At 47.9% G+C, this 22,725-nt stretch overlaps 1 protein-coding gene across 1 annotated transcript; it reads left to right on the top strand.

The window, feature by feature from the left end:
- The first annotated feature begins 2,367 nt into the window (after positions 1–2,367).
- On the top strand, positions 2,368–17,333 carry KLHL36 (kelch like family member 36). Its single transcript, XM_084215350.1, has 4 exons — positions 2,368–2,840; positions 6,403–7,476; positions 8,363–8,520; positions 15,314–17,333. The coding sequence occupies exons 1-4, from the start codon at positions 2,781–2,783 to the stop codon at positions 15,867–15,869; spliced, it is 1,848 nt and encodes a 615-aa protein (XP_084071476.1). The 5' UTR covers positions 2,368–2,780; the 3' UTR covers positions 15,870–17,333.
- Positions 17,334–22,725: the final 5,392 nt, after the last annotated feature.

Raw genomic sequence — 22,725 nt, 5'->3', positions numbered from 1 at the left:
GCATTGCTTGTTTCACATCCGTGTTGTCCCTGTGAAGGCTGAGCAGCAGGAGCCTCATTCCCACCCTGTCACTGAGCGCTGTCAGACAGGAGGGACAGGAGCTCCAGAGCCAGCCCCCAGTGCCAGGGAGCCTCTAGTGCCACCAGGGCTGCCCGCAGCTCCTTCCAGCTGCACGCCCGTCCCTGGATGACGTGAGGCTCCCCGAGCCCCGGGGCACTGCTGCAGTGCATCTCTGGCTCGATGAGGTCATAGGGAACAGGGAAATGTTTCTGAAGTCAGTGCAAGTGGAGGACACCGGGTGAATCACACTCCGTATCTGCAGGCTGCAGGCTTTAGATGATAATATAATCACACATTAATACTTCTGGATTTATATTGATTTTCTTTGCTTTTAGGAACACACTCACTTTTTTTAAAGCCTTTATGCTGAGCATTATCTGCTCATAAATGTATTTCTTGTAGTCTGCATTTATCATCCATTGGCACTTGCTGCTGTTTATACCTGTAACACTGCTGCTTGTCCTTGTCCTTGTCCCTTCAATCCCTGACCCTCAGCTCCTGATATTTCCACCTAGAGGTGGGTGACTCCAATGTCATCCCCTTAGGAGGAGACAACCTCATCCTTGTGCAGGTCTCTGTGACCCAGTGGCTGAAGAATTAATTCTCTTAATTAGGGACTTCATGCTTCACACTTTATAGTGCCAGATCCAAACATCAGAAATGCACATCTTCCTTGTGGAACCAAACCTCTTCTCTTTGCTTCTCTTCCTTTTCTTTTCTCACTTTTTTGTGGATTTTTTTTTTTTCTTAATGTGTGGAGGGAGAAGCATTGTGCTCAGTTTCATCAGGCTGTAACTGGAGTGAGGAAATTACCTACTTCTTTGACTTTAGTGAGCTCTGATTTGCTTTTCATATGGCAATTCTGAGACCTCCAGAACATGGGGCTTTTCATCCTGTGAGGAAGATGTCACTGGCCTGGCAGAAATACCAGAAATACTGTCCATGTCACAGGAGTCCTTGGAGAGGAAGCACAAGAGAAAGTGAAGACTTATGGACCTCCTCAAAAAAACATCTCCAGCAGGCATGGAGTCCTGGGAGTCTGAAGTGACCTTCAGCTGTCTAGAATGTGACCATGAGGTTCAGGAAGGGTCTCAGAATATTTGGAGGGAGCTGAGCAAACAGGAAGGCTCTGCAGAGCCATGGGCCCCCAAGAGCATTATCTTAAAATACACCCCTGCAAGTGCCTTGTCCCTGTGTTTCTTTGCCATCTCCCCCACTTTTTGCTTCTTCTCCAATCTTTCTATATCCCTGTCCCCAATCCTGCTTCTCCATCCCTGTCTTTTCTGTGCAGAAGCAGAGAAAGGAATGGAGAGAACAGAGAAAGGAATGGATAGAACAATGCTCTCCTTCAGGAAGAGGCTGCCCTGAATTTTCAGGTCAAAGTCAGCATTGGGATTGTCAATTTACAGGTCAGATTTAGCATTGGTGTTGTCAATTTTGAGTATTGGGGTTGTCAATTTATAGGTCACAGTTGGCATTGGGGTTGTCAGTTTTCAGGTCCCAGTATTGGGGTTGTCAGTTTTCAGGTCACAGCCCACATTGGTGAGAGCAGATGGAGCCTGGACACACACCCAACCTTCTGCTGTCCCCGTGATCACCTCTGGAGGGTACCCGGGGTGCAAAGGGCTTTTCCCCTTGGACCACTGCACTGACACTGGACCTGGTAGTCTGTGTAGTGTCTTTGCTTCTGATTTCCCCCCTGAGGCAGGGAACCTTCAGCCTGCTGCTCGCCAGGAGGAGGATCTTAATTTTAATCCTCCTGGGCCGTAATGAATGAGGGAAAGTCCCACAGAAGCAGGGAAAGCCCCACTGGGGAGGTGAATTTCTGAGGTCAGGTAGTGTCATGCCAGGTAAGCAAGAGACGGTGTGGGGTTTGGGCTGCCCCTCCCGCAGCCACTGCACAGTTTATCACCGCTGTACAAACAAAACACAAAAAAACCCTGCATTCCCTGCAGCCAGTGCCCCTGGCACGGCTACCCCTGTCTGCCTTGCCTCAGGCCCTGCCAGCGCCATCCCTGACCCGGCAGGAACAGCCCCGAGCTCCCGGGATGTGTCCGAGCATCCCGGGGCAGGGAGGAGCTCCGATCTTCCGGGATGTGTCCGAGCATCCCGGGGCAGGGAACAGCCCCGGTCTCCAGGATGTGTCCGAGGCTCCCGGCCCGGCTCTCGGTCTCTTCCGCGGGGATCCCCGCCCCGGCCCGCCCCGCCCGGCGCCTCCCCCGCCGCTCCCGGCCCCGCTCCGGTCCCGCCCCGCTCCGGTCCCGCCCCGCCGGCGTTTCCTGCCCCGGCGGCGGGGCGAGGGGCGGCTGCAGCCTCCAGGAATTTGTCACCGCTTTGTTTCCCCGCTGTTTTCCGGCCGGATTTTGTCCCCCCGGCCGATGTAGCGGCCGGAGCGGGGCCGGGGCCGGTCGGTCACCGCGGCCGGGGGGCTCCGGCCGGCCCCGGGCAGCGCTCGGCGCTCCCCCGGCAGCCAGCGCTGAGCCCGGTGCCGGGCTGGGCTGCGCCCAACTTGTTGACACAACCGACCTTTGACAACAGCGGGGAACAGCGGCGAGGAGGGAAAATGAATATTTTTTAAGCCGGGCCTTTCCAGCACGTGCCGGGCCGGGAATTGCATTCCCTGCTCAGCCGAAGATGCGTGCGAGCGCTCAGGAGGGGCTGGCGAGCTGCTGAACATCTCCCTGTGCCTTTGTTGCAGAAGTGCTGCGGATCGGGCGGTCATGGAGGGAACCCGGCAGAGCAGGATCTGCCGCCCGCACAAGATAAGTGAATCCTCGAAGGTTCGTACGATTTGTGTCACCTACCGAAAAAATCCTGCTGGGCGTAGAGGGTCTCCTTTGGGCGGGATGGTTGGGGGGAATGTGAGAATTCAGAGCTTTTAAAAAGGGATGGAAATGGTGGTTTACCTGCTCAAGTATTTTTGGTAGAAGTTGCTGCCTAGTGATTAAAGGGAAAAAAAGGAAAAGCAGCAGCAAATGGGCATCTGCTCATCATGACTCATAACTTAGAAACCCACATCATTGCAGCACAGTAGTTTCTCTATACTAAAAATTCAGTTATGAAATGTGGTGTGTTTGTTTTTTAAACTGATCCCTCTCGTAAAATCCAAGCTCGTTACCAAAGCAAAGCTGGGATTGCTCTTTAGATTCAGTCTTGGTTTTGTACAAGATGGGAGCCTCGATCCTTAGCCCAGTGAGCTAGCAGAACCTGGGTTGCTTTCTTAAGTTTGTGGGGTTCATTTTCTTTGTATCAAAGCTCTGTCTGCACAAATACATTGTTTTTATTCGTGAATTCACGGAAATCCATCTCAGGCAGCTCATTATGCAGGTCCTCAGGATGACTTCTAAAATGTTAATAACAGCTGTAATTATTATGTTCACTTTGTTTCATGCCAGTGCAAGCTGCTTTTGTGCTGTAGTTACAGGAACTGCAGAACAGGTACCTCGTAATACGAGAAAGAAAAAGCTGGAAAAGAGAAACTTTTCAGTGCCTCCTTAGCAAAGCTGAATGAGCCAGATCTAATTTTCCCTTGCACCGTTGATGAGCAGCAGTGCTGCATTAACAGTCTGAGAGAATTAGATCTTTGAATCTAAGAGAAGCTGAAATTCTGCTCTAACACAATTGATGAAAGATAAATAGGACTAATTTTTAAATGCATCCCTGCCAATATAATCTTTCCCTGATCCTGTCTGCCACTTAAATGGTTTAGTCTGAATGTAATGATAATTCATCACATTAAAAATTAATTAGCTTGACAGCATTGTTTTATTTGCTTGCTTAGACAGCAGCTGTCACTATCTGTTAAACTTAGAATCACTGGATAACGTAAGGCTGCTCTCCAGAATATAAATAGCTTGAGGAAGATGTTCAAGTTCAGTATGAAATTAGTCTTGGTTCTGAAATGTGCAGCTCTCAGCTCCATTTCTTGCTCCCTGAACAAATGAACTCTCCAAGTGGCTGAAATTCTGAGCTGCTGTGCTGTGAGTGCCTCCAGTGCAGCGGGGAATGGGTTCATGCCTGGCTCCTGGAGCAGCAGCAGTCCCACATGGCAACAGGGATTTCAGGAGAGTGAGTTGCCAGGAGGATCTGAGGGCAGGATTACGCTGCTGCCTCAACATCCAGCTCAGCAGAGAGGGATCTCTGGCAAATCTGATATTCTGCTGTAATCTCGTTATGCATGATGGTGGAATTAGGGAATATTAGAGAGAAATGATCAGCCAGCTCCCAGGGATGAGAGGGAGGATGGGTTTGGTTCAATCCAAGGGTTTGGATCAATCAAATCAGTCAGATTTGGGAGAGGGTGCTGCAAGTTGTTATTTCTTGTCTGTTCATCTGCCACCATCAGCTACCCCTGATTACAGCTGACACAGAAGTGTGGTTTATCCTTTGCCATATTTATTCTTCTCCCCTCCTCTCTACCCCCTGGTTTCTGCTGAGTCTTCTGTACAATATCAGCTTTTCCCAACCTCAGGAAAATTCTTTACAGTCCTTAAAAACCATTTTTAATTTTTTTTTTTCTGTTACAGATCTCTGGCAGTTTTATTCCTCAGTGGAAGCCACTTTGTTGTCTATGCCATAGATCCCTTTTTAAATTCAGAGGTGTGTTCATGAGTATAAGGCAAATTAAAGAGTTTTGATGCAGAAACCTTTTGATTATTGAAGCCTCTTCCCTTAGACTGGTTTAACTCTGCACACTGGAGTGTTCAGAGCCATTCCAGCAGCAGGATTTTTGGCAGCTTGGGCTCCATTGTTTAGAAGAGAACGTAAGGAAATAAAGAGAATCTGCTGGGATGTCACAGTAAGAGCAGCACATTTGGTTGTTAATTTGGGTCTCAAGAAGCCCTCTTGGCTCTAAGAATCAAACCTTTTCCAGCCAGGTGGGTAGAGAGGGTCCCACCACAGTTTAACCAAGCCAGCAAAGGCTTTTCCAGACTGCTGTGGTTGTGTGCTCTCTGCCAGGGCAGCCAGCAGAGCCACAGGGCATTAGGATTCCAAGGAGAAACAGCAGCTTGGTGGGGAAGGGAAGGGGCAGTGTCCAGCAGGCTCAGGTCACCTGTGTGACCTTTTCAGGTGTCACCTCTGGCACTGCAGCCTGGGGGCTTAGACTGGGCAAGATTCAGACAGCCAGGACTGCTCAGAGCTGCCTTAGGTAGGACACAGGGATGTGCTTCCATTCCACCCCTTTTCACTGCTCTTACAAGTTCTTACAGGCTCTGCCTGGTTTGGATTTGGTAATTAAAGTATTTGCTATTTGCATTTACCTTAACCTGGCTTTAATTGAGAGGCCTCACAAGGTACCCAACTGTTCCCTCACACATTTAATTCCTCCAGCGGGTGGTCCTAAAACTTCACTTGGCATTCTGGACTGGCCAGCTGTGTTCAGTTCATGTTCTGCAGGACATTTGAGGGGTAACAAAATGTTTCCATCTTGCTTCATCCTAAGGCTGGTGATGCGAGTCTGTGGGAAAAAAAGCAAATGCTGGTGGCCTTAAAAGCTCAGTGACACATCCAGAGCTGGTGGTTAGAATGTGAGGAGCAGAGGGATCCCAGAAGGGCACTTAATGGATGTGTCCTGAGGACATTTTCCCTTTCCTTTAAAAGAAAAATATCTGCTCCTATTCATTTGAACAAAACCTACCTCAGCTTCTGGGAGCGAGGAGAAGCCTTGTGGGAATCAGCTCTCCACATGTGTGGCTTTGCACATAAATAAACAGCTATTACTCCTGAGTGCAGTGTGTGTGCCTGGAATAATGTGGGAAGAAAGAGAGGGATTTTACCCTAACAAGCTTAGAAATGCAGAGTTCTGGAAAGATTTAAGAGGGGGTAGCTGTCAAGCAAGCAGTAACCCAAACAATACACGGGCTGAATGAAAATTCAGAGTGCTGCTGTGTGTGTGCTTCCCACTCTGAATGCTCTGTGAGCAGCTTAGCTGGGAGAACTCTGTAAGGAGTCATCTGGGGGACAAGGAAGAAAGGAAATGTCAGCAAGATGTCTCTGAGACAATGAGTGGAAGAGTTTCAGAAAATTGTGCCTGTATAACTCATCAGGGAGGAGGTTTCAATGCAGCATTGTGGGGGAAGGAAGAGTAAATTTTATTTAAAAAGGGGAGTAGGAAGCAGTAAAAGTCTCCATAGGCCTTTCAAAGTGAAGGTGAGGAGCTCAGGCTCATACTCTGTCACTTGCCAACTACTTCATGTCAGAATTTATTATAAATGTGAACGTGAAACACAAAAAAAGCTGTCTCTGCCTCATGTGTGACTGCACTTAGTGGGAAAACACATTCCACTCTGGAACTGATGGTGGTGGAGGTGCCACCTGCCCGATGCTGTGTGTGTTTTCCAGGTGTACAGGTGGGATGACCACTCCAGCCTGGTTCTGCAGAGCCTGAACGAGCAGAGGCACCGAGGCCTCTTCTGTGACATCGTGCTGGTGGTGGACGAGCAGAGAGTCCCGGCCCACAGGAACCTGCTGGCTGTGTGCAGCGACTACTTCAACTCCATGTTCACCATCGGCATGAGGGAGGCCCACCAGAAGGAGGTAGAGCTCTTTGGAGCCTCCTACATCGGCCTCAAGGCCGTGGTGGATTTCCTGTACGGCAGCGAGCTGTCTCTGGACGGAGGGAACATCGACTACGTGCTGGAGACAGCTCACCTGCTGCAGATCTGGAAGGTGGTGGACTTCTGCTGCGAGTACCTGGAGAACGAGGTCAGCGAGGAGAACTACCTGTACCTGCAGGAGCTGGCCTCCATCTACAACCTGAAGCGCCTTGACTCCTACATCGACTCCTTCATCCTGCAGAACTTCGGCACGCTGTCCTTCACGCCGGACTTCCTGCAGAACATCTCCCTGCAGAAGCTGTGCCAGTACCTGGACAGCAGCGACGTGCAGCAGGAGTGCGAGCACGACCTGCTGCAGGCGGCCCTGCAGTGGCTCACGCAGTACCCGGAGCGGGAGAACGAGGCTTACCAAGTGCTGGACAACATCCACTTCCCCCTGATCCCCAAGAGCGACCTGCTGCACCGGGTGAAGCCGGCCGTGTGCTCGCTGCTGCCCAAGGAAGCCAACTGCGAGGGTTTCATCGAGGAGGCCGTCAGCTACCACAACAGCGTGGCGGCGCAGCCGGTGCTGCAGACCAAGCGCACGGCGCTGCGCACCTGCGAGGAGCGCCTGCTCTTCGTGGGCGGGGAGGTGTCGGAGCGCTGCCTGGAGCTCTGCGATGACACCTGCTTCCTGGACACCAGGAAGGGACAGTGGGTGGCAGAGACGCCCCTGCCGGCCCGGCGGAGTCACCACTGCGTGGCGGTCTTGGGAGGATTCATCTTCATAGCCGGGGGCAGCTTTTCCCGGGACAATGGAGGGGATGCGGCGTCAAATCTCCTATATAGGTATGACCCCCGCTGTAACCAGTGGATAAAGGTGAGGCTTGAGCTGTATTATTTCTCTGTTCAAAGTCCTTGATGTTTAGAGTGTTTTCTCCTTTGCTGGTGGAAGGGCAGGGCTTGTTGGAATAGTCGACACGGCAGCGCTTCCGAATGAAAAGTCAAGTTGGTTGTGTCGAAGTAGCTGCTTGAGTCCTTTGTGGGAATGCTTAAATTTTGGGTTTGGGGCAGATATTCAGCTTCATTTGGGATTTGGGCATCTCATCTGAGAAATTCCTGATCAGCGTCCACCCACAATTCTTTAGATTACTTCTGGGAATAATTCTAGAATGAACTTAGAGGTGATTGCTCGGCTCATCTCCCTCGAGCAGTAGTACATATAAATCAGAAATGGGTGGGATGTAACAAGGAAATGTCTCTGACAGTTGTCAAGTGCCTGTGTGTAAATGTCCCTTAGAACGAGCTCTTTGCTCCCAGTGCTGCCACAAACCCCTTCGTCTGTGTGGGTTACTGTGTCAGCCACTCCTTCTTCCCATATGGACCAGTCATGGCTCCTATAGGGACCAGTTATGGTTTCCATATGAACCAGTCATGATTCCTCCATGGATCAGTCATCCTGGATGGTGCACTTGTGGTTTTCAGTGATTCCAACACCTGTTTCTTGCAGAGTTTGGGAAGGAGTTCCTATGAACACAAATGCTTGTAGAGTAACCCGTCTCTTAGATGTTTCCTTGTTTCCCTTGTTCGAAATGGATGCTACTGCAGAAAAACAGAAGTGCTTTATGAATATAATAGTCAAAACCAGAATCTCTCCTTACCACATAAAGGGAAGGAGCAACTTCCCCATCCTCAGATGTTAATAGCCCTTAAATCCCTCGCTCAGCAGACACTGGAAGATGCCAGCAGGTCATTTTCTTTGCCAGGTTGCCTCGATGAGACAGCGACGAGTGGATTTCTACCTGGGAGCCATCACTGACATGCTGGTGGCTGTTGGGGGCAGGAATGAAAACGGGGCCCTGTCTTCAGTTGAGACCTACAGCCCTCAGAAGGACTCCTGGACCTACATAGCAGGACTGCCCAGGTAACTGAGCTGTCTGGAAGCTCCCCTGTGTTTGCAGAGTGGTAGAAAAGGGAGCTTGTGTGGCTGTAGCTGATGAGGGAGGCCTGGAAGGGAGGGAAGGGAATGTAAAACCAATGTGGCATCAGCCATACCAACCACAGCAGCAGCTGGGAGCTGAGCAGGCAGTGCCTCGGGTCAGTAGGGTTTTAATTTTCATCCCAAGGTGCATCTGGAGGATGGGAGGAAGAGCTCTGATTTCATTCTGCAATTCTTACAAAGCTTTTCCTGAGGCCACTTGGAGTTGAATATTTTCAGAAGCACTTTTCACATCTTGGTCAAAGGGGTTTGTCATTTCTTTGGCCTTACTTTGTCACCTTGGTGTGATGATTTTCCTTGTAGGGTGTTTCTCTGTTTTGGGCTGCTCAGGTTGGCTGTCACAGCTAAACCCATTTATCTGTATTGTAAATACAGACCCTGGCAAATGTGAGCTCTCTCTCTCTCTGTCTGAGTTAAATCTTGGCTGTTTTCTTGTGAGAGGTTTAAGCCCTGCAGCTCTTGTTGTAGCAGACTGTGTCTTGAATCAACGTCAGAGCAGTGACTTTGTAAGGACAGCAGGACAGCATTTCATTTGCTGTGATCAGATTTGGTGATGTTTCACATCTGTGGGAATCACAGACTGTATGGATGGTGTTTCCATGACGTCTGAAAGCTCAGCAGCAGTGCTGGCTCTCCTGGTGCCATCCCAGAGCAGGTTCCTGCAGTTTGGTTTGAGAGTTCAGGGTTTTTCCCTGGTGCCTGAGCTGCAGAGCCAGAGGCAGCCAGTGAAGGCACAGATGCCTGTTGCCCAATTCTATTTTGGGCAGGTGCTGCAAGGCAAGGCTGATCCAGGCTAGCAGCTGGGCTCGAGTGCTCTTCACAAGCAGGATGCTTTTTTATTTCTGCTCACTTAGGCAGATCCAGCAGTTGGGGCCAAACACCACAGCCCTGCCTGGGAAGCTGTGTAGGAGAGTATCTTCAGGTCCTAAATCCTTCTCTTAACTGGGGTCACCTGTGAGGTGTATCCTGTGTGGATACTTTTACTCATAAATGATCCTGGGGAAGTTCACACAGTTGGCTTAATCCACCCAGACTCTCTAAAAAGGGGCAGTTTCTCTGCATATTCCAACTGCTGCCTGTGTGCTGGCTTTGGGAATTCTGCAGCTGCAGCATTTAAAGTGAACTTTGACTTGTGAGTGTTAATTTTTTATTAGATTGCCTGGCTGGTCTGCTTGGACGAGACAAAAGTCCCCCCTTAGGGGACAGACCCCTTTTAGGATGAATTATTTGTGCAGCCAAATAAATGATTCTGCATCCTCTCTTCCTGTTGCTCTGCAATGGCTTCCTACGGGCAGAGGGAAGGCTTAGATCAGATACTAGAAAAAAATTCTTAGCTGTGAGATGGTGAGACCCTTCTTTGGTTGCCCAGAGAAGCTGTGGCTGCCCCATCCCTGTGAGTCTGTGATTTACTGGCAGTGGAGGAAGGATGAGAGAGGATTCTGTGATCCATTCGACACTAAAAGCATTCCAGCCACAGTTCCTCCTGCCTGCTCCACTCTTCCCTTCAACACACTCCCCATCTGATCTCTTTGTTCCTCCAACAGATGTAAGTTCCTGTTTCAGTCAACATCTCCCCCAGCCCTCTTCCAGCAGCAAGACTTCTCATGCAGAGGAAACCAGAAGCTCCAGTCCTCTGCTTCCTGGCTGCCCGATCAGGCATTGTATCCCAACAAAACCTCCTCTTTTCCTGTGTTTTTCTGTCTTCTTCCCTCTGAAGAGAACATGTGCAGGTGTTTTGGTCCTCTTGGCAGCGTGACCACCAGCAGCAGGCTTTTTGGTGCCATTCCTGACTGCCCCAAGCCAGCAACTGCCTGGAATCCTGTTCCCTGGAGTGACAGGCTCGTGTTGAGGTCATGCTGGGGTGTGGGCTCGTGTTCCACTCGAGCTGTGTGGGGTGGGACTCTCAGAGGTTGTTTGTTAAAGCTTCTATGCTGAACATCCAGAAAATGGGTTTGTTTTGTTGGGTCTGAGCTTGCCACGTTGTTACTGTTAGGTCTGAGGTGACATACACACACATGATTAGGGTTTAAGAAGAAAAAAGGTTTTATTTTGCATGTTCTCCAGCTCATATACTCTTAACAAAGTGTGATCTTAAGTCATTAACTACATCACAATAACTTGTTATATTCATTGGTGCAAAGCAATTAACGTTAATATAATTGGTAAAAGATTTACAGAAATTTAATAAGGCACATACACACATCTACTTATGCACGTAGTCTAGCTTGCAAAAATTCTCATGGATCTTTTCTAATGTGTTTCCATGCTGACGGCCTTGTCTTCCTCCTTGCTATGGATGCTCTCGAAAATCATCAATTGTTATTTCTTCTATTAACTCAGCTCTGCTTGCAGGCCAGCTGTCAGGCCCCTCCATACCACGTGTGTGGAGGTTTGCAAGGGAAGGCAGTGGTTGTGTCCTTGAGCACACATGCCAGCACCAAACCCCGTGTCCATGCTGCTGTTCACAGTCTTGCTCCTCTAAGGAAGAGCTTTACAGCCTCTTCTTTATCTCCTCTCACCCCCCTCTCCTTCCCACCCTAAATGGTCAAAACAACACGTTGTTTTCCCTAAGCACTCTCTTGGAAGGAGCTGAGCTGTTTTGACTGAACTTAGGCTCTCTTGCTGGAGAAGCAAACAGCCTCTGGGGCAGGGAAAACTTCAGCCAAGTTGTCTGTGTGGACCTGGTCCAAGCCTGCTACAAAGGAATTCAATTTGGCTGATGCTCATAAGGGTCCTTGGTTGTGGGATCCCTTTCCCTTTCTTCAGAGAGGTCCTGTATTTTTTGCCCCCTTTCCCAGAAACTGGGAGCAGTTTTGGTCATAGTTTCTAGCCTGGCAGGGAGCAGTGGTGGCTGAGGAGCTGGCAGAGCAGGAGGTGGGGCAGTGATGATGACAGATAGAGATAGCTGAGTGGTTTTTTCAAGAGCTGCAGCATCACTGAGTAGCTTAAAACCTTGCTAAAGACTAAATTGTTAATTTTGTTAGTGATTGTAATTATTACTCTCTGTCTCCCTTATCTGCTTGGATTTTTGCATCAAACTCTGCAAAAATCCTTGTCAGCTGTGTTTGTCACTCAAATACAGAAAGGGGGAAGTATGGAGAGGCCTGACAGCTGGCCTGCAAGCAAAGCTGAGTTAATAGAAGAAATAAAAATTGATGATTTTCGAGAGCATCCATAGCAAGGAGGAAGACAAGGCCGTCAGCATGGAAACAGATTAGAAAAGACACATGAAAATTTTTGTAAGCTAGACTACATGCATAAGTAGATGTGTGTATGTGCCTTATTACATTTCTGTAAAACCTTTGCCAATTATATTAACGTTAATTGCTTTGCACCAATGAACATAATAAGTTATTGTGATGTAGTTAATGACCTAAGATCACGTTCTGTTAAGAGTATAAAAGCTGGAGAACATGCAGAATAAAAAACTTTTTTCTTCTTGGACCCTGATCACATGTGTATGTCATGTCCAGCCCAACAGTAACAGTTAGGCTCCTTGGTTGTGGGATCCCTTTCCCTTTCTTCAGAGAGGTCCTGTATTTTTTGCCCCCTTTCCCAGAACCTGGGAGCAGTTTCTGTCAGAGTTTCTAGCCCGGCAGGGAGCAGCGGTGGCTGAGGAGCTGGCAGAGCAGGAGGTGGGGCAGTGTGTTCTCATCCTGAGCACACCGTGGAAAGGTCTGCTGCCGACAGCAGTGAAAGTAATTGAGTGGCCTTAGGTTAAAGTTTGGCAGAACAACTGAAAGCTGCTGTGTGAGGAGCTGTGCTGGAACAGGTTGGGGAGTGATGGTATCTGCTCTGCCAGTTGGGTCATGAATGATCTCTCAGGGCTATGACAGGTGGACACCAAGATTCAGCAACCACAGTTCACCTGGACTTTGGTTGGAGTAGGGGATTCCCAAAGCTTTACTGAGTTATGTCTGTCTTGGGCAGTAAATGGTAAGTTTTCTGGCATTTGGATGGTGTTACCGGGTCAGGAGCTAATTTTTCAGCACTGTATCTGGGTTAAGGCATTCAAAATTGGTGCCAGGCTCCAGCAGATGTTAAAATCAAATCTCCTTTCTCTTAATGCCTCTGCTTTTTTCTGGCCACTCTTGCAGATAACGCTGCCAAAATGCTCAGTGTTCTCTGTTGGAGGATGTCTAGACCCACTCTATTGATGTGCCTGTTCTGTTGCCCATTTAGAAATGCCCCTCTCTCAACCACAGGGCTTGTAGAAAGGATCTGTATTGATTGGTTTCAATTTATGCATCTATTTCATGCAGTTCCTAGGAAAGTGATGCTATTTCAGATGAGCTTTCAGGAGTGAAAGTTTCAAAGTGAAACACCTCTGGTGCCTTTCAGTGGGTAGTTGTCCTATTGTCAATAACAAATTGATGGTCGATTTGGTGCTTCAGGTCTGATGGTTTCTGTCAAAGCACTCTCCTTTCTGCTCCCTGGACACAGCCATGGACTGAAGCAAAAGAACCAGCTCAGTGCTTTTCCTGCAGCTGCCTGTGCTGGGCTGCATGCCTGTGCTTGAGACTATGGCTATTGCTTGCTTACCTGTACAGAGCTCCAGAGTAGGAGAATATTTAACGTACTTCTCCAAAGGCCAAGCGGATTTTTATCAACTTAGGGTCATTTTTTCCCTGAATGCTGAATGCAGTGTGATTGCCATCAGCAGTGCAGGGCTCTGGGGTGCATTCCATGTCCTCACATTGTCCTCCTCCTGACTCCTCCAAACTCCCTGGTACAGCACAGCCTCCAGGCAGCTTGGCTTCATGTGGGTTTAAAGTCTGCTGCAGTTTGAAATGAACTGAGCTCAAGCTGTCCATCCCATCCCCAGACTGAGCATTTTAACCCCATTCCTGTGTATGTAGAGAAGCAGCCCAGGAGCCACTGGAGATTGACAGTCCCTGTTTTGTCTGGAAGAGACCTCAGCCAAGAAGCAGCATCTCTGGGCACTTCACCTGCCTGCTATTTCTGGCAGGGTGAAAGCCAGGGGTTCATGTGCTCAAGGCACATCATGTCCACCAGAAGCACTGAGCTTGAATTAACTGCTTCCATCAAGAGGTACATTGAGAGCTGTGGAAATTCTGAGTTGCCTTTTTGGATAAAGTCCATAACTGTACCAAAGTTCTCTCCTTTTTTGTTCCTGTCTTTTCCTTCAGAGGCCAAGAAGCAGAACAGCAGTGAAGTCACCTCTGCAAGATCTCCAGGGCTGGAGCTCCAGTCCCTGTAGCTGAACAGACTGTCCTGGTCATTCAGCACTGTCAGCCCAAGCGTGTCAGGGATTTCTCTGCTTCTTGCAGCATGAACCTATTAAAATATCTGATTCAGACAGGGATCAGAGGTTTCGGTAGGCATCTAGGATAATAAGCACCTTTTAGCTCATCTCAGAGGCGTTGTGCTTTCAGGGTAAATGTGGGGTTTCTTTCCTAGGCCATCTTCTCCCTTGGCACACAAGTGTTGGCACTCAGGTGCGTGGAAGATGTTCCGATAGCATTTGTGCGGCTCAGAGAAACCATTAGCCTGTGAAATAAAAACAGCTCAAGGTTCTCTCCACACAGAGCTCCAGCGTGTTCAGGCACGGTTCAAAGGCTACAGCAATGCTAACAGAGCTTTGTCTGCCATGGAGGCTGCGTGGTCTCCAGTGCCTGACTACAAAGGATGGTGGTAGAGGCTGGTGAGTGCAGCCTGATGAGTACATTGCTCTGTGCCCTGTGGGGATTGAACAGTTCAGAGTCCTTGTGAGAGCCAATTTGCTGTGGCTGGTGCTGCATCTTTTGACACCCCACCTCCCCCAAAAGAGGGGAAAAAGACATATAGAAATTATGTGTTTAAAGCAGCTGATGCTGTTCATCACCTTGGCTATCCCCTTCTGAGAGCTCAAAGGGGCTTGGTTAGGAATAGCCTAGCATGAAGTTAAGAACAGCCTGGAGATTTAGGTTTGTAGTGGGTTTATTATAGATGATCAAAGGGGGTTTCTCTCTGCCCTGTGGATGCAGCATGCATGGTGCTGCTTCTCCAATCTCATTTTCTCTTACTTCACCATGATCTGTGGTGGGCTGGGGTCTGCTGCCTTGTCCTGGGGTGACCAAAGAAGTTCCCAGCTGTAGGGCAGTGGTGGTACAGCAGACAGATGGCTCATGAAAAGGACACTGCCTGTGTTGGGACTGCAGGTGAACCGGGCAGAGAGTGCCCGGTGGATAAGAAATGTATCCAGTGATCCTGAAGTTGTGCAAGGGCAAGGCAGGAGCAGTTTTGCTCTTGGTTTCTCTTGGTTTATCCCTACTGGTAAGTCTGAGAGGTGTCATGATCATTTCCCCTTTCTGTCACAAAAACCCTTACTGAGATGTGAATTTTTTTCCCTCTCTTGCCCTCTGAGACTGATGCAAGCCAAGCACTGGAGCAGAAATATGGGAGTGAAGGTCATGCCAGTAGAGCAGGATGGGCTATTTCTGTTGTGTGACACACTCTAGAGGATGCATTAAAAAGTGATTGTCATGCCTTAGTGCTCTGTAGTGACCAGCTATGGAAAGGGTGATTTAAAAGTGGTTGTCAGGCTGTGCGCTCTGCAGTGCAGGGTGAAGGAATGAGAGGAGTTACTGGGCACCCGCCAGATCAGGGATTCTTCTGTCTTTAGTTGCTGTTCATTTGCTTCTTTAGCACAGTCCCTGCTGCATGCTCGTGTGCCTTGATAAAACCCGTAAGGACTGCTCCTGTTTGCCTGCCCCAGGTTTACCTACGGCCACGCCGGCACCGTCTACAAGGAATTCGTGTACATCTCGGGAGGCCACGATTACCAGATCGGCCCCTACAGAAAGAACCTGCTGTGCTACGACTACCGCACGGACGTGTGGGAGGAGAAGAGGCCCATGATCACTGCCAGGGGCTGGCACAGCATGTGCACCCTGCAGGACAACATCTACTCCATCGGCGGCAGCGACGACAACATCGAGACCATGGCTCGGTTCGACATCCTCAGCGTGGAGTCCTACAGCCCCCAGTGCAACCAGTGGACCAGAGTGGCCCCTCTGCTGCAAGCCAACAGCGAGTCAGGGGTGGCGGTTTGGGAAGGCAAGATTTACATCCTTGGAGGCTACAGCTGGGAGGAGGCTGTCTTCTCCAAAACAGTCCAGGTGTATGATAAGGAGAAAAATAAGTGGTGCAAAGGGACGGACTTGCCCAAGGCGATTGCCGGAGTGTCCGCGTGCGTCTGCGCCCTGAAACCCAAAACAGAGGACAAAAAGAAAAAGATAAAAACAAAAAAACATCAAGATCGAGGAAGATGACCACTCCTGGATAGCCACCCTTGGATGGTGGGCTCCTTGTATTTAGACATTTCTATCTAACCTTTATTCTTTTTCTTTTTAAACAGGGTGGGGAGGGCATCTTCTGAAGCCTCAGAAAATGTACACTTGAATGTGGTTTTTGGATTAAGCTCATGTTTAAGGTAAAAACAACAAAAGAAACCAAAAACTCCCCCTCTTGCTATACAAAGGGTGATGTGGCCAGAGAGGTTCTTCTGCTCTCCTGAATGTTAAGGCTTAGACTTTTCCTTCTGTGGTTCATGGCATTTCCACATACATCGTATTATATCAACATTTTAAGGAGGTTTTTAAAAACAATTTTATACTTTTTTATACCACATTTTGCTAACTCAGTCTCTCGTTTGCCATATATTACGTTGTTGACTATAGAAGCTGCAGCTCTGTGCTCGTGACCCCCTTGTTGGCATCAGGAACTCCTGGTGTGATGATCTTTGGTCTCTGTGTGGCTTGGCCAGGACGTGGTGCAGCTGTTGGAGCAGCGCTGGCATTCCCAGCATTGTCAGGCAGTCAGCTGGAATCAGGACTATTGTCACAATCCCAGCTCCCCCAGAGCCCAGCTCGCCAGCCATGCCCATAAACACCCTTTATTTCAGTGACTGCTGATCTGCTGAGTGCATTTCAAGGGCTTTGGTTTAAAGTTCACCTGTTGATCATTGCTGTTATTTTTTCCTCAGTCCTCCTCTCCCATCTCCCTTTCCCTGTGTTTCAGATTTGCCTTTTCTTCCATCTGGTGTATGTGCAGGTGATATCCTGCTACCCTCATTCTTTTGTCTTTTTTCCCCCCTCAAACTACTTACCTCAATCATTGGAAAACACTAAGAAAACATTTTTGCACTTAATTTCATTTGAAACTCTGGTAAGAGTTTCTACTAAAGAAACCTACTTTAAGACCTACTACGAGCACGTGTGTAAGGAAAGAGGTAACAATAAATTTCTGGAGTGCAAGGAGGTTATAGGTTGTTTCTTCAATGCTAAGAAAACTAGTTGGAATTAATTTTCTGAAACTCTTTGAGGTTTTTTTTTTTTTTGTGCTTTTTTTTTTTTAATTTAAAAAAAAGCCTCAGGAGTCAGGCTTTCATTTGCATTAATGGATTTATTTTAAAGCCTTTGTGTATTGCATGAGGTAATGGTTATTCTTTTTTAGCCTAAAAATAAATTTAAAACAAAACCAAAAAAACCCAAATGAAACATTTTGGCTATGACAAAGTCATTGACAAGTTTTTGGGGTTATTTTTTTAATATCTGAAATCCTTGCTATGTTGACTGACAACTTCTTAACTTTTTGGGGACATTTTCATGTGTAAGTATAGAACAAAAATTTCAAAGACTTGCTTTTTTTTCTGTTACTGGGTTGCTTGTTACTATATCCCCTCTTTTAATGTGTTTATGTATTACATTAATGTCTGGGAACAATAAATCCAGTTTAGAATATTCTATTCATCACAGTCTGATGTCTTGTGTATTGATTTCACTGAGGTTTTCCTTTTTGATTAATTGGAAAAAAAATAATCCTGTAATCATTTTTCAGTGAAATTCATAATGGTGGAAGCATCTTAGTAGGAAGATAAATTTCACAAGATTAAGTAGAAATAGAACTTATTTAGATAATTCATTTTTTCTACATTTTTCTGCTCCAGACAGTTGGAAGAGACAAGGGGAAATGGCTCCCCACTGCCAGAGGGCAGGGTTAGATGGGACTTTGGGAAGAAATTCTCCCCTGTGAGAGTGGGGAGGCCCTGGCACAGGGCCCAGAGCCAGGTTGGACAGGGCTTGGAGCAGCCTGGGACAGTGGAAAGTGTCCCTGCCCATGAGAGGGGGTGAAACAAGATGAGTTTTGAGGTCCCTTCAAGCCATTCTGTGATTCTATGAAATTCCTTTTCACATTTTTGCAGGTCTGACAAAAGATACAATCCAGTTTGTAGGGTGGTTTCAAAGACAGTATTTAATGGAGTGCAGATAAACCATTTACAATTTCTTAATGCTAAACTTGAACAAAAGACAGCTTCAGTGCTCATCAAAAAGGGTTTGTTGGGGAAAATACCAAAGCCAGAGGCTGTGAGTGAGGGTGGGACATGTCCTGTGTCATTAGAGGTCGCTGGGGGATCCTACCTGTTGTTCCCAGAAGCATTTTTCCATTATTAAAGGAACAAGTGATCCCCATTTTCACCTCCAAGCCCATAGCAGGGAGCACTTCTAGAGGAAAGGTCTGGCAGAGTGCCCCTGGATTTGGGGTGCTGTGGGTCCAGATGTGGCTGATCACCCCTCAGTTTGGGGTGCTGTGGGTCCAGATGTGGCTGATCACCCCTCAGGAAGTGTCAGCAGACAGCACAGGGAGCTTGGAGATCACCCTCACTCCCCAGTGCTGCATGGCTTTGGGGAATTGGTGTGCTGGAATTTCTGAAAAATGAGAGGGAGAATTGGTGTGACACCAGTGGGATTTCTGCTGGTGGGATTTCTGGTTTTTGAGGTCTGAACTGTCCTCTTGGTGAGGAATTAGGGTTGGCAGAGGAAAGGTGTATTCTCTTGCTTCAGCCTGGCTCCTGAGCCTGCACATCCCCCTGCCTTCATCCCTAAGCTCTGTGAAGTGTTTTACTCTCGCCAGGAAGCACAGCTCTTTCTTCCTGCCCCAGGGAAAAATAACTACTGCTCTACCTCATTTTTAAAAAGGCTTCCATTGCCAAATTCTGAGGAAAGCTCGTTTTACCTGAAACAAAGCAGCTACCAAAAGCCTCAGGTTTGCTCTTCCCACACTTCCATGCCTGTATCGTGGCATTGGCATGTCAAGGAGCTGCTGCTGTAACTCTGACGTTGGATAACAAATCCCTCGAGGTACCCTGAGGAAAAATCCCAGCCTGGTGTGAGATGCAGTTGTTTTGAAGGCTTGAGAAAGAAGATGGAAATATTTTTGTTCTCGAGTTGAAATTTTAAATTGAGAAAAATGTGCTGGTGTCTTTGTGTGTAGGAGACCTGACTGCTTTCAGTGGTTTCTTCCAAAAACTGCTGATTTTCTGGGCGCTGTTTAGGATTCTGGATTCTTGCGTGACAGCAAAAAAGGGGTTGTGTGCCTAGGGAATGTAAAGAAATAATTTAACCTTCAGTGCTCTTTCTGAGAGCAATTTAACTTGCAGAAAACAAGCCCAGATTTGAATTGTGATTCTTCCCTTGCTGGTATGTCTTAGCAAAGCTCTGACCAGTAAGACAAAAAAAAAAAAGCTGGCGCGACAGGCTTTAAATATTATTTTATTTCAGCTTCTTGAGCTATTTCAGTTCTCATGAATGTAATAATGAGCGAGATGCTAATTATTCCTTCATGAACTTATGGCTTTGGGGTGTCTCAGGGATCAGGTCAGGGCAGATGGAGAGGTTCTGTCACCACGCTGTGAGAGTCAGAGCACAGCTCAGCTACTCACAGCTTCCTCCTCCTTCCTGGTAACTCCACACAGGGAGGACACAGCCCAGTCACGAGGTTGTTGGTGCTACACACATTTTTTAGTTCCTCCTAAGACTCGGAGTAGTTTTGGAAAAAAAATATACCTTTGTTTTTATGATGATGGGTTTGGTGACAGAACACGAGGGGAAGGTGAGATGGAGACTTGCTGGTTCTTTTGATGCTCCAGAACTAACAGAGATGATTGAATGAGAAGAGGGAAGACTTCTATTTAAGATAAGGATGAATAAGTCACAATTAAGTAGCCAGAAGTTCTGCATAGATAATTGAAACACTGAGTCAGGCATCCACATGATCTGCTCAAGGCTTGTCCACACTTCAAATGTGTTTCTGCTTGACCTAGTCCGTGCTTAAGCTTTTTACATCAGAAAATCTTTTTAGAAATGTCCAGAAAATTCAGGAGTTCCCACTTTCTGTGAACAGCCAATGGAATTTGAAGTCAGGTTTGCATTAACTCATTTTTGGAATTAAATAGCTGCTGTCTGCCTGTGTTACCTGTCTAAAGTCTTCCACCTGCAGAACCATTCCCAACCTTCTGCTCTCAGGTCCCCTTTGCCCACTCCCAGTGCCTGCTGCTGGCCTGGGACATTTAGGGCTCAGAAAGTTAAAAAAATATTACCAAGGTTGATAATTCTACAATCTCTGATGATGGCCTAGAGCTGGCTGGTTCCCTACTGAAAACTTCAATATCCTATTTTTAATCTGAGCCAACTGACCCTCCCTGAGGTCCAGCCAGGGCTTGCAAATACTTTATGTAGGCAAAGCCCCTATTGGACCTTGAAAATGTTGGGATAAAGGTTCGGCATCTCTGAAGAAAAAGTCCTGGGAGCTCCTGAAGCTCTTGGTACCAGGATGAAGCTGTACAAGGACAGTACTAAACCTACAGCATTCCCTCTGTCCCTGAAAACGTGGGTGTGAGGTGCTTCAACTCCCCAAAAGGCATCCTCAGCAATGCTCAGAAGCCGGCTGTACACATCTCCTGGCGCTGTCACATGGGCACAGATCCCATGACCTTGTGAAGTCCCACGGAGTCCCCAGCACTTTGCATTTCCAGCAGGATAAGAGCAATTACAGCAGCACCTGGAGCCAGATACCCTGGGAGTGGTTTATCCAGACAATCCTTTATTTCCACAGCCGTGGACCTCGTTTGGTTTTGATAAATCCGCATGTTGTCAGGAACATTGCTCCATGAATTTTAAGAATGTGCATATGCAGAAAGAAAAATACAACACTGGTTATTTTTTTAATTTGGAAAAGCAACTTGTTGATTTGGAGGGATGATTCACAGCCACTGGCATAAAGAATGTAAGAAAATACAAATGGTTTGTGCAATGAAAGCAGTAATGAAATAACAGGCCAAAACCTGGCAAAAATTAATAAAACAGAACCGAGGTGGAAACTTTGCAGCAAGTAAGTTTCATCAAAGCACGGTATTACAAAAAACCCTCTTAGATTATTAAGAAATATTACGGTAAAATGTTAACAGACTTTATAATTAAACTATCCTAAGATGGGATAAAATTGAACATGTTTAAAATGTTGCTGAATGAGACAGTGACATCCTTTCTCAGTTTTCACCCTCAGCTCTGGGTTTTAGCAGTTTCGGAATTTGAATTTCTGCTTTCCAGGCTGAAGACACTGTGCTCATTTGTATTTTGGAACAGTCAGTTTACTTAGGCAGCATTGTGGGCAGAAGGGAATTTTGCCTTCAACCAGACGAGCTACGTAAGGGTTTTCACTCCATTATTTACCTTGTAAATTAGACTCCCGAGGGGAGAGGGGCTTTCAGACGTTTGAAATGCTGTATGCAAAAAGCCTGAACATTTGTCTCCCTTTTTTGTTTCTCCCTTTTAATATTAACCAGCCATTTTCGCTGCTGGTTCTCTGCCTCAGGACAGCACAGCAACACTGGGGAGAGACAAAAGCGAGGGAGCGGCAGCTGGGTGTGTCAGCTGGAAGGGTGAAGGCTGATAGAGAAAATCATTTACTGTCATTAGCACACGCTAAGTGTTGCTCTTCACAAAACAGGAGGGACGTGTCCTTGTCCTGGAGACCGGGAGGAATCTTCTGCCCACTCTCCGTGAACAGCCAAAGACACAAAGTTCTTGTGTGCTCTTCCTTTTCTTCTGTTCAACTTTCTCACTGATATAAAGTTGTCTCTATCACTCGCTGCCCAGCCAAATTAGACTTTTGCAGGACTTCGTAGTTTGCTTGAGGAAAAAAAAATATGGAGTAAATTAGCGATTAATTTGATGGATTCTCGCCTGGGGGTTTCAGTATTGTTATGACTCAATCCTCTTAAAATCATGAGATTGGCTTAGTCATTCCTTTTTTTATTTTTTCCTAGATACAAACCCTGAACCCTTTCCCACCCTGGTTATTTGGGACAGAGGTGGTACAGCTTCACTCTGGCATCACCTGGGCACGCAGCCTTACCTGTCACCTGCCAGAGTGACCCTCAGCACGTGCCCTTTCACAGGTGAAATTTGGACATGAGGAGGAATTTCTTCACAGAAAGGGTGATTGAACATTGGAACGGGCTGTCCAGGGAGGCTGTGGAACCACCATCCCTGGAGGTGCCCGAGGAACGCCTGGATGTGGCACTCTGCTCTGGGCTGGATGACCATGTAGGGATTGGCCAGAGGTTGGACTCAACGGTCTTGGAAGGTTTTTCCAACTTAATCAAGGAATTGCAGAATTATTTGGGTTGGAAATCACCCAGCCCAACCTTGCCAAGGTAGGGACATCAGGAGCAGGTGACATGGCCAGGTGGGGTCGGAATGTTTCCCTCAGAAGGGACTCCGCGCCCTCCTTGGGCGGCTATTCCAGAGCTCTGCCACCTTACACATACAGAAATTCTCTCTCACGTTGAGCTGAAACTTCTCGTGGTTTAGTTTATGGCCACTGCTGCTTGTCCTGTTGTTGAACACCACGGAGAAAGGTCTGGCACAGGGTGCCGAGAGCAGCTGTGGCCGCCCCTGGATCGCTGGCAGTGCCCAAGGCCAGGCCGGACAGGGCACGGAGCACGCTGGGACAGTGCAAGGTGTCTCTGCCCATGGCGGGGGGTGGAACTGCATGATTTTTAAGCTCCGTCCATGATTCTTTCAGCACCCACCCTGGCGATATTTTACACGCATTAACCAGATCCCCTCTCAGCCTCGCCTCCCCTAGGCTAAACCCTCTCCGCTCCCTCAGCCTGTGACAGGCGAGCTGCCCGCTGGGGTGTTCCAGGGAAGCTCTCCGGGCTCCTCGCCCGCCTTCCCTCAGGGAGGCGGAGCCGCCGCCCGCCCTTTTCCCTCGGCGCCCTCAGCTCCCGCCCCGTGCGCGCGCAGCGGGCGGGCGGGGACGGCGCATGCGCGGTGCGGCGCG

Source organism: Fringilla coelebs, assembly GCF_963513975.1.
Source record: "Fringilla coelebs genome assembly, chromosome: 14".
NCBI classification, from domain to species: Eukaryota; Metazoa; Chordata; class Aves; order Passeriformes; family Fringillidae; genus Fringilla; species Fringilla coelebs.
This window is presented reverse-complemented; position numbering and strand designations above follow the sequence as displayed.

Bases quoted from the DNA above. Each gene is read 5' to 3' on its own strand.
- KLHL36 (XM_084215350.1), top strand. From the start codon at position 2,781: ATGGAGGGAACCCGGCAGAGCAGGATCTGCCGCCCGCACAAGATAAGT. The intron at 7,477-8,362 runs GTGAGGCTTGAG...TTTCTTTGCCAG, and splicing joins GCTGTAACCAGTGGATAAAG to GTTGCCTCGATGAGACAGCG. The intron at 8,521-15,313 runs GTAACTGAGCTG...TGCCTGCCCCAG, and splicing joins TACATAGCAGGACTGCCCAG to GTTTACCTACGGCCACGCCG.